The sequence below is a fragment of the Phyllostomus hastatus genome, unplaced genomic scaffold (genome assembly GCF_019186645.2).
Source record: "Phyllostomus hastatus isolate PE091 unplaced genomic scaffold, TTU_PhHast_1.1 phas_contig_159, whole genome shotgun sequence".
Classification (NCBI taxonomy): domain Eukaryota; kingdom Metazoa; phylum Chordata; class Mammalia; order Chiroptera; family Phyllostomidae; genus Phyllostomus; species Phyllostomus hastatus.
In genome coordinates, this window is record NW_025333640.1 from 18,222,243 (window position 1) to 18,241,454 (window position 19,212).

Below are 19,212 nucleotides of genomic sequence, written 5' to 3' on the forward strand. Positions count from 1 at the left end.
CAGACAGAGCCATGCATGCTCTACCCAGTTCCTACCAATGGTTAACATTCTGCAGAATGACAGGGTAGGCAAAAGCAGGTTGACAGTTGGTTGTATGGAAAATAATATAATAATTAATAAATATAATACAAAAACAAACTGCCTTTCATGTACTCACAACTGTAAATCTACTTTTGCCAACCTCTGTATAGCACAATATCATAACCAGGAGGTTATCTACTTTTATACTATAAGTCATCTTCTGCAGATTTCCTGTTTTATTTGTCTCCACTTGTGTACAGGTGTGTGTTCTGCTCAGTTTCACCATGTGTGTTTGTCACTACAGCCAGGAAGATCCAGAAGAGTAAAGATTTGCAAACATTTTCAAAAATTAATTGGAAGGCACTATTAATGTTTTAAAGCAGAAGTTAACAAACTTTTACTGAAAAGGTGCAGATAAAATACTTTTTAGGTATTGTTGGCCACTCTTCTACTGGTGCAACTACTCAATTCTCCTTTTTAGTAGTACAAAAGCCCCCAAAACAATCCCTAAACAAATGGATGTGGATTGTTCCCGCAAAACTTGATTTGCTTTTTCCTTTGCACCGTTATGGAAACCATAAATAGCTGAAATTCTAAAGACAATATTATTCACAACCACAAGAATTTACTTTAGCCATCACCACAATGTCAAGCCTTCAGTTATACAGAGTCTTCTTTTATGTCCAAAACTTAGCCAATTGTCCACTACTAAAATAGGCAATTTATTGTTTTGTTCTATACCACCTACTTCCGTTCTGGTGATATAAAGCCCTTTTGTGGGTGATATATCTGTTAGGCAAAACACCAAAACCAACCAACAAACAGCAGATCCACAAATTCTGAGACCTGGGAAATGTGTTAACTAAACCAGAAAAGAATAAATGGAATTTTAACACTATGTAGAATGACTTCGAATTAATTGTAGATGTAATAAATATGCCTAGTAAAAGTGTGAAGGACCAAAGTTTCTGAAACCATTGTGTAAATACTCATAAGGGAGGCAACATTCTTAGCTATATCTAGTTCATCTATCTCTATGCCGATTTACATACTGACTTGTACTATGCCTAAGCATCCAGCAATAAAGCAGAAAATTAAATACACTAGATTTCCCCACATGATATTTAATATCATATGTTTCTAAATAATCAATTTTTTAGTGTCACTGGATGAAATCTCAGCTGGAGAATATGATTCTAAATTAACTTAATAGTATATATTTACATAGTTTTATAACATCATGCATCAGTGGAGTAGAAAAATTTCCACTTTACCATCTCAGATCAAAATTACAGAAAAAATACTCATTTATGAACTTTAAAGCACAATGTTAATATAATAAATTTTAGTTATTTGTAAAATGGATTTGATAGAAGAGGGAGAGAAGTTGAACTTAAAACCAAAATAGCTGCTCTTCTTTTTGTAAAGAAAGAGAATCTTATATAATAAAATTGTCTGTGCTTGTAGTAAAGGTGCACACAGTTTACATTGGTCAGGAAACTTTTTTTAATTAACAAAGTATATTGACTAAAGACAATTTTTTTCCAACCATGGCAAGTATTATGCAAACATTTATCAATGCACAAGGCTTTTAATCTTCTATTATGTACTCTGAATTCTGCCTACTATTCCATATGAAACATGATACAGTCAGAGGTTTCTTTGGCAGACATAATCACATGCATCAATATATCAGACTCAAAGCAATTTTTCCCTTAAACTTACCTGCCTAAAGGTATCTTATCAAAAATGTTCATTTTTGTCAGGAAACTATTTTTATATTTTTTCTTCACTTATATCAAAGGGCTTCTAGTAGCCACAATGACACACAGCATTTCATGTATATCATTTAAAAGCTCTGTGTATAATTTTTTCATCACCCTGTAAATAATACTTCATTTATTCTACCAAGTTTCAAAAAGAACAATTTTTGAATAATAACTATATCTTATTGGTCAGCAAATGATGTGTGATGACATAGTTGAAGCATAAATTTAAGCTAAGAGTTAAAATATCTAACAAGTTTTTAAGTGTAAATATAGTTCAAGAATATTCTGGGAAACTGGGACAAGGAACCAAAGATTAGTAACCAGATTGATCAATGAGCTATTCAAATAATAGAAGTCCTATATACTTAACACATCAGAATTTCAGTCTGGGTTATGGCTAACAGCAAGCAAATATGCTGTCCAGTACAAATACTCAAATAACAAAAAAATTAGAAATAAATAAATGACTTTAAAACTGTTCAATGATTTATTTTGATAGCATGTTAAAATAATTTGTCAAATTAGATATTGAGCAATATTGTTCCACAAAAAACCACCAATGATTTTGAGTACCATGAAAGTAAATACCAATACTTTAAATTTTCAGTTATGGTCATCTCAAATTTACTAAATGAGTTTAGCATGAGTTCTTCATAGTTATTTTAGTGGGCATTTATGGGTTCCATAAAATTTGAATTATGTGGCATAAAGGAAACCATCCTTTCTAATCAGGAGGAAATGAGATGTTATCACAGCATGCCTTGGCATTCGCTATTCCCACGGCTCCACTCCAGGTGCTTTTCACTGGGTGGATTTGGCGGGTGGACTGCGTTGGCCAGCCACTCGGTGTCCCTCAGACAACGGCATGATTGGGAAGCCATATGGTGCGATGCTGTAAACTATATTAAATTTTGAGTCATAGTTTGGCCAGCTTTGTTCTCATAACTAAGATTCAGAATCATATCCATGAAAATGTTTATACATTTGGTGCTCACAGTGTAACTAAGCTCACATCTTTTTTTTCCTTTCCCGTTTCAGACATTTGCAGATATAAAATTGTGTTCGAGTTTAAACTTAAAGGCACTAGTTGAGAGGGGTGACAATTTAGGGGTGACAAAAAAACAACAAAAAAAAGAAACCAGAGAGGGGTGACAATTTAGGTTCACCCTGCACTTACCTTTGAAGAAGCAGTCTTCATTGTGAACAATGGTAATCTTTTGTTTCTTCAGGCAGGCAGCTCTGTGCACTTCACAGTGGTTTTCATAGAACTCTCCATCGGATCCACACACGGGTTTGTAGTGCCGTTTGCAAAGGTTCATGCAGGCACATTCTGGTTGCCCCGTCTCTCTGCTGATGACACAGTGCCTTCCCAAACCACAGTATTTATTTTCACAGGACCCCAAAGGGCCATTCTGAATATGGAATCCTGAGGATAAAGAATAGAAAATGATTGGGATTCATATGCCCAAATAATACATTCCTGTTAAAGTTTCAAGGGAAAACATTTGTCTAAGGGAAATATAGTATAATCAGGGTTCGGTTGCACTCAGTGGAGAAAGGACTTAGAACCAGCAGATGAACTTTTTCAGAATACTTTCCACATTCTTCCCTCCCTCTCCTTCTCTCTCCTTGGGCTTTCTTCTTTCTCCCCAATGAGTAGTGTGTTCCTTAGAACAAGGTCTCTACAGTCAAGCTGCTTGAGTTCAAGTACTGGCTGTACCACTTACTAGTTTTACATGCTTGGAAAAAATTACTTCTCTGTGCCAAACTGTCCATCTGTAAAAAGAGGATCCAGGGCTGTCCAAACTTTTGGTGCATCTGCGCTACACTGGAAGAAAAAGAGTTGTCTAGGGCCACACATTAAATAAAGGCAATGCCTAAAGGCTGAAAAGTATACTCAGAGACCTATCATTTGCTTAGGCTTGGGAGAGCCTTATATTTCAGGAAAGAGATAAGATGATTAAAACAATATTTTATAAGGTAAAGAGGTAACATTGGAGACTCCAAGTTATGTGAATTTTAGAGGAAAATATTTTTTGAGGAAAACTAATGAAAGCCTCCTAATAGAAGTAAGAGTAGATCAGGGATTATATTTTTTTCATTATTAGGATTTTTGACAGGTGGGAATTGATTGGAAAGGAAGAGACTATGAAGACAAGTGAGCAATATTCTATGTCCCATAAAATTCTGTCATTTTTATAATACCCTTACAAGGTGTTTTAGAGAGATAATTTCCTAATTTGTTAAGGCAATTCTTCTAATTGTTCCAATACAGGAAAGCTAGCAAAACCTGACATATCTCTTCTTAAAGAGTTTATTTTTAAATAATTACCATATACATTTTTAATTACTAAAAGGCAGCACCAATATAGTATGTAGTTAGCTCTTTGAGTGGCAGCTCTCAAGTGGAGAAGAGTAAGAAAACATTGCCAAACCTTTTCTCCTTTTAATAATAACCACCATTTGTGTATACTGACTAAAGCATTTTCCTGAGCATTTTTCTGCTCTGGTGTTTGTAACAATCATTTGAAATAAATTCTATGTGTTTCCTGTTTTACAAATAATGAAGAAAGTAGTTAAACATGGATACTTGCAATGCCCCACGTAACATAATTGTAAGTGCTAGTCCCAGGCTTCAAACTCATGTTTGTTTGAGCAATTAACCATTACATAATTCTGCCTGAGTTTTGTTCCCATTAATTTTTATAATTGTGGTGGAATATACAGGGGATAGGTATAATAGAAAATTGACAATATAAAACTTGAGCTTAGTAGATAGTCTAGGAACCTGAATGTGGAAACCATCTACATGAAATAATAGACAAAGATATGAGTGAATATGTTGTAAAAAAACAAGTATATACAGAAAGGAACATTGTAAATATTGCCATGTGGCTTTTGGAAAAGTTTTCCAAGTTGACTAGGAGTATTATCACCCTTAGTCATAAGAGAACTAGTAACTTTAAAAAGTCTCATTTGCTCACTAGTGGTTAGGAGCATTGTACCTGGAATCCTAAAGCCTTGGTTTAAAACCTAGCTTCATCAGTAACTTGTCTCATCTTGGAAGTTTTCTCAGTTTCTCTTGCTTTAGTTTTCTCATCTGTAAAATGTAGATGGTAATAGAACTGGTCTCAAATAGTTATTGTAAATTTATGCATGTAAAGCCCTTATAATAGTATATGTCAGATAATAACTGCAACATTAATGACAGCTATTAACATAAATATTGTGTTTGCTGTTATTTTATTTCATTCTAATAAACAATCAAAAAGTAGGCAATATTCAAAGGAGTTATAATCCAAAATTCACGTGCTATTTGATACACACTGAAACAGTATTTAATGTGATATGCCCCAAGGTTAGCCCATGAACTCTCCTTAACCCTTAATGTTTCAGCAGTATGGTACAATGTCGATGATATTTTATAGAAAATAATCATTATGCATAAAATGTTCTTAAACAAAATGCATACAGCTGTTTAACTTTGGAGATCATGACCACATTTCTTCTATTGTACAAAATTTTCAGTCCACATTGTCAACTTATTGAGTAATGAAAGTGACACCTCTTCCTGTTCTTCCTTGATTCTGTTTGGCACCAGAGCTCCAATCTGGCAGGCATTTGTGAGAGGTCAGTGAAGAGAAGAATGAGGACATCGAGATAGCAGGGAAAGAAAGCCTTAGAGACTAATTATTCCTCTCAATTTTGATACCCAGAGAATTTTTGTTTCCAATTTATTCTCTGTTCTTGGGTACACAGCATCAGTGTTGCAGAACTCTCTGCCTTTCTTCAACAAGGAACATGCAACAAGGTCCACCATCCCATGATGTCTTTCTGAAAAAGGAAATTCTATTCTGCTCCATAACCATCTGACTACCAATGACTGTCTGGGGCACTGAGTGTATGTCTGTTACCAAAATTCTGATAGACATCTAGGGCTGCACAGTCAGAGCCATACATCTCTCTATCACCAGAAACAGGTAACTAAAAGTTGAACTGTTCATGGAACTCTTCTACACAAGATGACTTTTTTCAAGGTTCTGGGTATCGCATTCTGCTTCATTTGCACATAACTTTGTTGCTTCTGACTTTCAGTCTTTTTTACTCTATATTTGTTTCCTTATATTCAACTTTTACCCAATTACACCCAATTAACAAATTCTCTACCTATGTTTTACACTAGTCCTAGTGGTAATCAATAGGATAAATCTAAACACATTTCACAGATAGTCTGATGAGAAATGGATAGACTGAAAGACCCTCTCCTGAACCTTAAGAAAAAGAAATAAACTGAAACAGAAATTATCTTCACCCAATACACAGCTTCCCTTAATGAAATATAGATTAAAATTTCTTGATAGTTGTTACTTTGGGACATTTCAGAAATTAAGAAAGCAATAGAGAATATTTGCCTATATTTTACACTCATGCAATATACATAATCTACATATATGTATGTCTATCATAGTGAACATGTACACTAGTGTACTTGTATTTTCCTAAGTGCATTTCTGCTTTATTCTCACAAATTGAACACATGAAGATCATTTGTTCCCTGCTAAAACATTTCAAAACTACTAAAAAGAAATTATTTTAAAAGATTTATACAAGGATGAGGAGAACTGGAGAAAAGAAAACAAAATATCAAAAGTTTGAAAACATGTGGCAAAGTGGAAACTGGCTTAGCAGCCCTCAAAATTCAGTAGGCAATCTCACAACTCTGAGAACCCTATTTGCCACACAGGCTCCTCAAAAAGTGCATAAACTGGCAATACCAAGTACTTAAGAACATGAGAGTGATGGTGATTTTAATGTAGAGGCAAATGCTGAAAACTGAGAAGTTGTTAAATTATGAGATCCCTTCCACTGCACAGCTCTGAGAAGGTGGAGGTTCACTCACCCAGACACAAACCACCTGAGAGCTGCGAAGACCGAAGGCTGAAGGCCTGCGGAGCTGTGCCTTCCAGCCCAGCAGCCGCAGGACCAGCTGACAGTCACAGGCACAGCCTTCAGGCAGGTGACTCAAACTCTACTCCAGGGGGTCTGTAACCTAGTATTGGGAGTTCCCCAAAAGTGACGCACCCGCGCCACCCATAGTGAAGCTTACGATTGGAAATATAACCTAGGGTTCAGAAATTCAAAGTCAGCTCTTTGATGTTCCTCTTCTTAACAAAACACCGAAAACCAGCATTAACTGGACATCTAGGTAAACTCTTTAGGATGGAAAATAAAGCTACAATAAACGAGTAGATAAAACCAATGTAAAATGAAAGTATTAAACATTAAAAAAACAGTAATTATATCCTCATAGAAATAAAGACTAAGTTAATCCCTGAAATAAGAATAAGAAGAACATTTATACAAAACTAAAAGGGACTATTGGAAATTAAAAACCTGATAGTTAAATGAAAACTTTAAGAGGAAGTCTGGACAACGAAGTTAAGAAAATCTTACAGAAAATAAGTAAATAGAAAAAATGGTAACTATCAGAAGGAATATATAAAAATACATGGATATCACTTTCAGAACTCCAAAGTCCAAATAATAGAAAGTCCAGATGGAGAGGAAAGAAAAACAGATGGCAGGAAATAATTAATAAAATTGTTAAAATATTTCCCAGAATTAAAGGATATGAATTACCAAATTCAGAGAGTTTACCCAGTGCCCAGTAAAATGAGTTGGAATAGACTTAGACTATGGCATATTGTGAAATGTTATATATTGAAAACAAAGAGAATTTTCTACACATTTCCAAAAAGGAAAACAAAATATTCACACAAAATAGACTAAGAATCATAACTCTCGATAACAGAGCAAGCAAAACAGCAGAGAGCAGCACAGAATTGTGAAGGGTAAGTACCGAATGCTGCTGAGGCCCCAGTGTCTGCTCTCCCCTCCAGGTTCTGATGCTGAGGATGGGTCTCTCTCTATGGAGGTACTTCTGCTTTGACTTACTTTTGAGAGCTGGAGGTATGGAATCATTCACTTGGGAGCAAAAAAATGAAAAGACCCCTCTCTGTTCCCATATGCCTGCTGTTTTGTATACTCCTGGTTCATACTACAGCCCTGCCAGTTGTCCTGCCTATCCCAAATATCCTGGTCTCTAATATGGTGACACTTCTGGAATCATCTTCCCTTTCTACCAACATATGCAGTTTCACTGTCTAACTCCTGCTCATCTTATCAGTCTCATGGTGTATGTCTTCTCATCTAAGACGCCTTCACTTGCAGCCTTCCTTTCTACCCTTCCTTCACTACTTCACTACAAAAGTATATTCTACCATCACCAGCACTTCTCAGTTGTGACACACTTTTGTGAAACTTTGTGCTTTTTTTCTATAACAGCTAAACAAAATTGTTGTATAAGACTACTTGTTTGAACATTTGTTTAATATCTGTGTCTTAATAATTTGGGTTCTAAGAAAGCAAAGATATCATTGGTTTATTCAACAACTACGTTATATCCTCAGGACCTAGCAGAGGCCCTGATGAATTTTGATAAGTGAATAAGTGAATGTTTGATACAATAGTTGATGCTGTATGCCAGAAACACAGTGAGAAAAGAGCAGTATCAAATTATATATATTGTTAAATTAAATAAACTAATATGTATAGAGTTTCAAAGCAATATAATATCACTTTTGTGTGTGTATATATCTATATCTAGATAGATAGAAAGATAGATATACACAGATAGATATTCAGCAAAAATGATTCTATAAAATTTCCATAGTTTAGCCCCAACCAATCAGTAGAAACCACAACCCAACTCCTTTAGCCAACATGACTAATGATTTTTCGCCTATGGGACCCGTCTCCTGAAAGCTATCAGGGAGCCAGTCTTTAAGCACTGGCTACCTGTGATTCCAGGTGGGCGCCATTTCCTCAGTTAGTAAACCCTGACTCTCTTTGCTGCAAATTACATTCTTGTTTGACTGGGCATTGATGCGTGCAGGCAAGTGGACCCCTTTGGTCCCATAATAGCAATGGATGGATATGCAATGTTTCACAAGGGCCTTCATTCATGTAAGAATGTGCACATCTTGACTATAGCTAATTTAATTAGTGGAGAGGACCCCACCCCCAACCCAAATTCTTTTTAGAACTGTCTTTACCTCTCATTTGGAGTTGAAACTGAGAGACGACTAGATGGCATCTATATGTGGTTGAGGAATTCTAACACTTAGAATTGGAGAATGTGGGCTAGTCAGTGCTTCTGCACTGCTTTCTACTGAGGGATTGGACAGCGTGATAGAAAAATACTGTCTGGGTATCTAATGAGTCTGTGGATCCTGGTTCCCATCCTACCTACAAATTAAGTATAGCTCTACGTCATGCCTTTGGTTGGTTTCCTGAGACAATCTCACTTCTAAATTTGCATGTTATTACTCGAAACACCTTGAGTTGATATCTATTCTTGCAAATATAATTATAAATAAATAGAAATTACATTGATGCAACTGTGGAAAAAAACTTTTGATGTCATACTTCAGATATAAGTAACAATCCTTGAGATCAGCAGACCAACAGGAATATGGGACATAGGTGAAGAGAAATGGTTGATGCACTGCTGCATAATATACATAATGGATGTGGAATTACAGGGCACACACAAGAATGCTCGAGGATTAATGCACTTCCTTTTAGCCTTTCTGGATAAGCAATTTTATGTCACAAAGCCACACATGCTAATTTCTATTGCTCTACTTATGTGGTTGCTCAGCCATGCTCTACATTGTTTTAAAAATTTACCTGCAAAAGTTCACAAAAGACATCACATTAGTAATTTAGGCTCTACTGAAAAATTGAAATTCCCATACTTAACCAGAGAAAAAGCTATTTTATTTTTTAAACTATAGATGACAAGCATGTTAAAACATTTTAGCACAGGTGTCACATATTCATATATATATATATATATATATATGCATAAATATGCAGAAAATTCATAAATAGGCATAAATGACTGTTCTTGTAATGGGGTGCAGCCAAGAGGGGGGCCCCAAATAAGGATTTGAAATGGGGTCCAGAACTCGAGGAGAGCTGTTTTGCATAGCAACAGCTTTGCAGCTAACCTCTGGTGTGGTCATTTAACACATCTATAACCTTTAACTGGTTGTATAGATATGTTAAATAGCTGTGGCCATCCTCTGAGCCAGGGGAATGGAAGTAACTTCCCTGCCAAGACAACTGGGGGACAGGTCCCCCAAGTTATAGTGCCTCATGGGAGCTTGGAGAAGACTGGCTCCATGGCATGGGGCCACGCTGCCCAGACTCACGATGGCAGCTCAGTAAAGCCAAAAGGATATGAGAATGCTGGCAAGTGTAGCCAATTGTGGGAGGAGTCGGAAATGGGGCTTCAGAGTAAGATTGGCACAGGGATTTAAACCCAGACTCGGCAGCCATTTGGGGAGAACCACACAGTTTTGGCTGAGTGGAGACTCCCGCAGATCATTGTGCAGAGAGGATCATGCAGCTTTGGTAACAGAAAGGAGAGCCACGTGGCTTTGCCAGAGTGGGGACCCCTGCAGCTTTAGAAGGGGGGAACCACCACCGGCTTTAGCAGAGATCCCAGTGACACAGCTGATGGTTCTGGGAACCGAGCAAGGCCTACCAGCTGAGATGGATTACTGGGAAGAACTGGGGACTGCCTGAGCCACCTACTTCTATTTCTTTTCCTGAGATAAGGTACCCCAGGCTGGACAAAGGGGGGAGGAAGGACTGTGTGTGTTTGTGGGTATTTTAAGGGACTTTGGGATTTTGGTGAAGTCATTAGGTAACTACTTTAAGTCTGTACAGCATTAAATAAACATTTCCTTTCCTTTTCATGAATCTCTGGTGTTGAGAGACGTCTTTCCTATAAGGCGGCGGACATAACGAACCTGGGGGGAGTCCTTCTGGTAACAGTATATTGCCTTTGGCCCCCTTTTGTTCTGTAACATTCAGACCAGTATTTTTGCACTTATTTTACTCAAAATTAATTATCAACATTATTAATATGCAATATGTATTTTATTTCCACATTGAATTTATTATAAATAGCTAATAATAATTATGGCTGGCAACAAGATTATATTTCAAGCAATTCTTTCAAGAAAAAAACAGAAAATCATTCAATTCATGTGAAAATGTTCCCTGAACTCCCCTTGCCAGGCCTTACCTTATTCTCTTAGTTAAGAACGAGGGTTTGTGCTTGTTGGCCTTCCTGTGGGGCATGGCCACCGTGGTTAATGATGAAAGCATAGAGAGTGGTGGGAAAGAAGACAAAAAAGCTCCTGACCAAGGTTTGTGGGAAACATTCGCACAAAGAAAATCCTGTGGATGTGAATAGTTGCCAGAAAATTTGAGGATAGATAGAATGGATTTGGGAGGTGTCAGTGTAGATTATGAATAGAGAGGGCATTAGTCACACTGTTATAACCTGTACCTAAGAGAAACCACACTCAAGCTAGCTTTATACCACATCAAATATCTGTCTGGCTTTGTAACTCAAAACCCAGGGACGATTCTGGCTTTAGGCTTAGCTCTTTTCAGTTACCCTTCTATGCCATCATGAATTTTCCTTTTTTTTTGTCTTTTTCTCAAACTATTTCTTTATTGTTGGCCTTATTGTTTTCTGCAGTAGTCTTTCAACCCAGCAGCAAGGATGATTCCAGATTACTCTAGATTTACATTTTGTCTCAAAAAGGAGATACCATCCTCTGAAATCTCAGCCTGTTCAAAATGTTTCCAGCTGGCTATGATTGGGTCATGTGCCCATCCCTGGATTAGTCAGTGCATCTAGAATAAAAGGGTTCATAAAAGGGTTTGACTGATAAGTCAGGAGTGGTGGCACACACTTCTGACTCTTTACAGTAGAGTCTGTTCAGGTTGCTAAGTAGCTTCATCAGGCTGATTAAAGCAATTTCTAAATGTAAGTATCATCAGACAGAAAATTAAAGTATCACATTGTCTTTTAATGGTCTTCAGAGACAGAAGGAAGAAAGGGAATCTCTTTAATTACTTACTCCTGTTTAACTCTGGTAATTTACAAAGACTGAGCCATGTGGTTTCTCACTCTGAGGCTGTTCATGTTACTTGCATAACATAAAGACAATACTGAGCTGGACCAAAAGAACGGGCATGGTGACATAATAACATCTCTTGTGAGATTTGGGATAGGAATCGGAGAAATGAGAATGAAGGAATAAAATTTTTTTTTAAGAAAGCAGGAATTAATTTCTAGTCTCACCCAGTATTAGTTCTCTGATATATTTGGAGATAGGATACATTTAGATCTGAATATTTTGATTTATATATTTACCTTGTTTTGAGATATCATTTTATATCAGTAAATGTATAGAAATCTCAATTAGTTTTGACAATCTTACGTGCTTGATATAAACATTATTCATATCATGATATATATCATATTTCTTTTACCACATCAAGTTTACTTCTAGACTTTCCTGTCAATTTCCAAGCTCATCTCCCCATGTCAGACAAAGACACACCAATCTGATTTCTGTCCAACACAGTTATTACCCATAACATTCTTTGGGGGTCCAAGGAACTATTTTAATTTAGTTTAATCAGAAGGGGAAAGTAAACTTCAAGGCAAAGAAAATATTATATAGTATTTGTCATCATTTTACAAAAAGAGTCACAAAGTATAATTTTGTGTGTGTGCTTGTGTGCCCATATGGGATGTAGCTACTTATAGGAAATGTGCGTAAGGCTCACAGAGACAGAATGGAACCCTGACTTCCATCACCATGGAAAAGCTGTGTTTTCTTTGCACCTCATGTCAATGAAATCAATCTTACAGTATATATTCTTTTGTTTGTAGTGTTTCATTCAACATAATTTTTCTGGGATGATACACTTTATTATGTGTAATATACTATCTGTTCTTTCATTTTCAATGCTGAGTAGTATTCCCTTATATAAATATATCAATATCTGCTCAGCCATTCACCTATGGATAGTTACTTGAATTGTTTCCTGTTTGGAGCTTTTATGAACAAGGTTGTAATTTACACTTATGGATAAACATTTTTGTGGGAATATGTTTTCACTTCTTAATAAATATTTAGTGGAATTTTATTGTCATAAATTTGTATTTAATTTTATAAAATACTACCAAACTACTCAAAGTGGCTTATTGCATTACACTCTCACACAAGAGTTCCACCATCTGCTACATATTAATTAAATCATGATATTGCTATCATTCTTGCTTTTGGTCAATGTATTTGGGAATAGGGTGGTACATCATTTAGTTATTTTAATTTGCCAGATAAATGATGAAGAATATCTTTTAATGTACTTATAAGACATTCATATTCTTATTTTTCAAAGTTTCTGCTTAAGTCTGTGTACTTAAGCAGACCCATATTATTGGGTCATAGTATCATTTTACACTGATTTTTAGAAGTTCATTATATTCTCCTTTGGCTGACATATGTTATGTGTGCATGTTTGCATGTGTGCAAGCGTGTGTGTCTCATAAGGGCTGTGGTCCAACATCCAGTAAGAGTCTGGGAAGCCTTAGACAAATTCTTCTCTGGACTTTCCTCTCCTGTCACCATTCTTAGTCTGCAGTACTTCAGACTCTGAGAAGACACAATGTGCCAAAGAGGCACGTTTCCAAAGCATCTGTCACACAGCCTGTAGCAGTCATGACTAATATTTCCCATGGTTGAGAATATTTACCAGTAAGGAGTTTACCTTAACTCTTCTGCTCTCCCCTCCACATGCAGCAGCCACAACCTTCGAGTTACTGAAGACCCAGAATGTCTCGGTTGGGCTTCTCTCAATCTTCCTGCCTTCAGCCTCCAATAGGCTCCAAGTGCCTCAGGGAAGTTCTTTCTAGCCACTCTTCTGATCTTTCACATTTTGCTTACAACTCCTGCTCTCAGTGAATACTTCGGAAAGAGTTGGCAGGTAGGTGAGCACCTGACTGATGGTTGGGGCCCTTCAGGATTCTAAACCATCACACGAGACCATTGTTAGTGTTATTATTATTATTACTACTACTCTATTTTAATTTTGGTATGTTTCTCCTTACCCTGTTCTCTAGTGAATTCCTCCTTTCCTCATCTACCCCACCAGGGATAAAAGCATAGTTCTCTTCTCTCCTAGGAGATGCTAAACCTCCTAGGAGAGGTTTAGTTTACTAGGATTTCTGAAGGCGTCCTCATATCTCTGATGGGTTTTTAAAACTATGATTTTGTCAGTTCTCTTGCTTTTTATTATTATTAGCATGGAAATATTATCTTGCAATGTCCTTTCTCTAATGGAGAAACAGAAGTCTGCAATGCTTAATGCTAAATGTGTACTAACTAATCCTGAGTTGATGGCATATCTTCAAAATTAACTTAGTCATTAATATTTATATTATTATAACTGTTAGATAGATTGGGAATAATAGTGTAACAATTCAAAGTCAAATACCATAATGTGTTAATAACTATAACTGTTCACTAGAGTATTTCATTGTTCATTTTGGGGCAAAATTATTAAAACATATAGTTTGAGGTTTTACATTTATCTAGTTTGTATCTATAAATTTCATATATTGCATTCTTATGTGGGAATGCAGTTTTATTTTTTAAATAAAATTATGTATTTTAGGAAGGAGGGAACAGTAGGGGGAAGGGTTTTCAGGAACTACTATAATGGGCACATGGACAAAACCAAGTGGGAGGGTGGAAGCAAGGGAGGGAGGTAGGATTGGCTGGGGTTCAGGGGAGGGGTGAGGGGAAAAGGCAGACAACTGTAATTGAACAACAATAAAGTAATAAAAAAATATGTATTTTCCAAAATAATATCAGTGGGAAAATAATTACTTTCATAGCAATGTCTTAATTAACATAATTCCCAACTCCATTGTGTAAATAAAGATTTAGATCTTTCTACAACTAAATTCACTATTTAGTTGAAATATATAGCCTTCAATCTATTACATGCTCACTCATTGAAGGTAATAAAAATATAAGCCTTTTGATAGAACATTAAATTAAAAATAATCTCGGAAAAAGCACACCTTTACAGAAATATACCTTGACAAATAACTAAAGGTGTTTAAGAGCTGAAAATGGCAAATAAGGATCTTCCTTTTTAATGTGTCACCATTCGCCTCACTCACTTTGATGAGGCTTTTAGGTGTTATTCTCTTTCTTTCTTTTTGATAGAAGAGACTTTTGACATTTGTCAGACACAATCAATAGTTCTTTTTGACCTTATTGAAAAATACACCTCCAGGGAACTAGAGATGGAAAGGGAGAGAGACATAAAAGTCCAGACCAGGAAAAGGAGAATATGATGCAAGGGTTTCCAAATGGTCGTTGCAGACTGATTTGAAGTTGCTGAACAATAGTTTAACTCATCATAATATTAAGATAAAAAAGAATACTGAATAGTGATTTTAGCCATAGCCACGAGAAATATCTGAAACTTTTGGTTAAGTTTTATGTTGAATATGAAATAACTACTTAGAAAGTGTAAGAAACAATCTAATCTTTACATTTAAATATCCATATGCAATGAAGGAATGTCACTTGGCTTTGAAAATAAGCATGGCTAAGGTCTTCGGGTCAGTGTAAAAGTGCCCAAATTAATTAAATTCACTAATTTTTAAACAAATAATTAGGTAAAGCTTGGGCATGGTACTAAGCTCAGAAATAAAATTATCAGGCTGTTAATTGATATATGTTTTAGTTTCTATCAAGCCAGGTAACTGGAATCTCACTGTTAACTGCTTCTGAAAATTGTTATTATATAAATCAAATTTAGCCATTGCAGTCATAAATTTAATAACTATTATTTTATTAAAAACATACCCATGTACAAAAATATGATGTGTTTATAGAGAACTAAGCATACATTAAATTATATGACCATTTACTCTTGGCTCAAGGCAAGATTCCTTGTCTTCAATAATACAAGACAGAAGTGATTTAGACATTTATCTGCCTGAAGGCCCTGAAGATAGATGGCTGATGAAAGTATTATTTTAGTTCCCTTTCTTGCCTTAAGAATCACAGGCACCCTAAGGAGGTCTTTTAGAGCACACTGTTAAAACATGGCTGTTTGCTCTCCACATTTATAGGATTTGTGCTTTAATCTATGGTATAATATCTGTGGGTCGAATTTGAGTACAGAGCTTCAAGAATAGAAGTATACGGCTTTCTGTTAACTTTCAATTACCTCATTTAAATCTTGGTAAGATTGGATACATGATATAAGTTCTCTCAAACTTTTTAATTTATAAGTTTAAGATTTAACACTACATTCTAATAATTTATGATAAGTGATGCTTACATTTGAAAAATATAAAATATAGGAAAACTTTCCTTATGGACATTGCATTTATTTTATATTACAGATAATATATAACAGGCACCACTTATAAACAGTGTTATCATGTGCATTCAATCGACAAATTAGTCACATATCGGGTTGGCTAAAAAGTTCATTTAGTTTTTTTCATATGATGGCTCTAAAAGGACTTAGTTGTCTTTAACTTCATTCAAAACAATTTTATTAGATTGTATTGTTATAGCTGTCAAATCAGTGTGCATTTTTTTAAAAAATTATCAAAATTGGTGAATTTATTGCAGCCATTTTAATATTGAAGATGGGAGATGATATGTTCATTTTGGGCATGTTATACTTTATGACTTCAAGAATGGTAAAAATGCAACTAAAATGAAAAAAGATCTGTGCAGGGTATGGAAAAGGTGCTGTGGCTGATCAAATGTGTCAAAAATTGTTTGTGAAGTTTCTTGGTACTACTGACATTTTGGCCAAATAATTCTTTGTTATGGGGCTGTCTTACACATTCGAAGATGTTCAGTAGCACCCCTGGCCTCTACCCATTCACTAGAAGTCAATAGTGGGAGATAGCTACATACCCAAAATATCCAAATCAATAAAGTTATTAGTGAAAATGAAAAATGCTTTTTTTATTTTATGGGAAAAACTAACTGGACTTTTTCAGCCAACCCAATATTTTACAGGACTGATATACTTCTTTAAGTAGGTAGGTTAACTTTGCTTTGATAGAATAAAATAACAATCATTTTGTATTATTTTAATAAAGTTGCACAATTTCAGGTCATCACAGAATTACCAAAAGCATCTTTTGAAAAACTGGGTAAAAATAATTTAAATCCAGAGAAAGCAACAATGAAATTGCTTCACTTTGTATATCTCAAACCCTGTAATTTTCCCACATAGAGGTTTTTTCACAATGACTTTTAGATGTTTTCCATATGATTATAAGACACATATCTTAAATGTGTAACTTTTGTAGAGTCTGGTAACAGTTCAAAGAGTACATTTAAATTAGAGGCTGGTTTTGCCAAAGAAAACTATGTCCCATACAGAGAAGGGAAATTCTTTTATGCCTAAGAAACAATTACAAAAATTGATCACGTACCCACAAACATTTTAAAAGGTATAACTCCTCCATACCACATTATTTGACCTCAAGGCAATAAAATGTTAAATAAGGAATACAAGAATAGCCCCAAGTAAATAATGTATTTTATGTAATGTAAGTAAACCATGTAATAATGTAATCAAAAAACCTGTTCTAAATAAATGCTGTGTAATATAAAAATAAAAACTAAAGTTAGAATTTTGAAGAAACTGTAATATTATATAGCAACACTTAGAGGATATAGAAATTTCACACTCAAAAACATATATCCTTACATGCTGCAATATTAAGCAATCTTGAAATAAATTGATCTAAATATTTAATATAACAGATCAAAACTGAGCAATGAAATACATTAAAACAGAATCTCCACATGGCACATAACTAGCAGCCTCGCTGAGACGGATGGAGCAAACAGAGTCTGCATTTGCAGTGTGCACGAGACGCCCACATATGCAGTGTCTGTGACTGTTGTAGTCCAGGCGGCCATGTGACATGCTTTTGATTAATAATACGAGAAATATAAGAGAATTAAAAGTAGTTAAAAAAAAAAAGACCCTTGTTTCTCACCCCTTCTTCATGTTTGAAACACAGAGAGATGGCTGGAAGCACATGAACCTTAAAACTGTAAGAATGAAAATCACATTCTAAACAGGCAGAGAAAGAAAGAAAGAGAGCGGGGTGGGGGCAGGAGGCAGGGGGGAGACTGATGTCCCAGTGAAGTTGTTATGCCAGTTACCTACTTTGTTATGATAAAAAATAAAGATAAAACCAATCCATTTTTTAAGTCACTCTGAAATTTTGTTTACAAATGGCCTATTGAATAAAGTAGAATGAAGGAAAGAATGAATAGTAAAATGAAAATAGAATAATATCAACTGTAAATGGAACTAATACAACAAAGTCCAATTCTTAAAAATGTAAACATAGATTCTCTACTAAAAAATAAGAATAAAAGGAAACATAGACAAACAAAACATATGAAAATTGACATGTGACACACCAATGACTTTACACCTACTGCAGGAAAACAAGAAACAAATTAATCATCAATATTTAGGGATGTGTGCATGCCTATTGAAACTCCTCAAATTAAAAAAAGAGGATATTGACAGATTTTTGTCAAATACAATTAGATATTTCTGCATTTCAAAAAAGTACAAAAAGAGAAAAAAACATTTGCAACACACTTAACACACAAAGGATTATAAAATACACAGATCATTACTACAGACAAATGATAACATAGTTTAGTGGAAAAATGCAAAAGATACTGAGAAAACACGTCATAGAAGAAAAAACACAAATTAAAATGAAAAAAAGCTGATTCTCTAATGAAAGCATTAAATTGCAAACTAATTTTTGAATCATGTTCACTAAATGTTCACTAAAATTTTTAAAGGTCTTAACACTAAATAAAGACATCTCTCTCCAAGACAATATGAATTCTCACCATTGACCTTAAAGCATAATTTCTGACATACATATACACTTATCTTTATTTTTCTAGCTTTTAGTGACTGTTAAGCTTCATGAATGTTAATTTATAATTTTTATCAGATTTGAAACGCAGTATTTAGGGCCCTAGTTACACATGCCATTGCCAGGACTGTGTTATACATACAGTATTAGGCTGCTTGAAGCTGGCTTATGGTACACTGATGCTCTTTAATTTTTTTAACCTCTTATTTCTATTTTTGTTATATTTTGGATAATTTGTATTGGTATGTCTTGAATGTTAGCAAACTTTTCTTCTATAGTCTGATTCACTATTAATCTTTCCACTGTATTCTACATAGCAGACATTGTAGTTTTCAACTTTAAAAGTTCAATTTGGGTCTTAGTTGTATCTTCCATATTTCTAATTATTACTTTAAATCTTTCATCTAGCTCCTTAAACTCATAGAATATAGTTATAATCTCTCTTTTAATGTCTTTGTATACTAATTCTATCATCCCTGTCATTGGTTGGTTTTAATTTATTGGTATTTCTTC

General features: G+C 35.0%; 1 protein-coding gene across 4 annotated transcripts in view; it reads right to left on the reverse strand.

Annotated features, from left to right (window-relative positions):
• Positions 1-19,212, reverse strand: part of FSTL5 (follistatin like 5) — a 542,283-nt gene that overhangs the window by 358,510 nt on the left and 164,561 nt on the right. For all 4 annotated transcript variants that reach the window (XM_045831808.1, XM_045831806.1, XM_045831807.1 and 1 more), the window contains exon 4: positions 2,968-3,216. In XM_045831808.1, the coding sequence (XP_045687764.1) occupies positions 2,968-3,216 (249 nt within the window). The remainder of the gene's footprint in view (positions 1-2,967; positions 3,217-19,212) is intronic.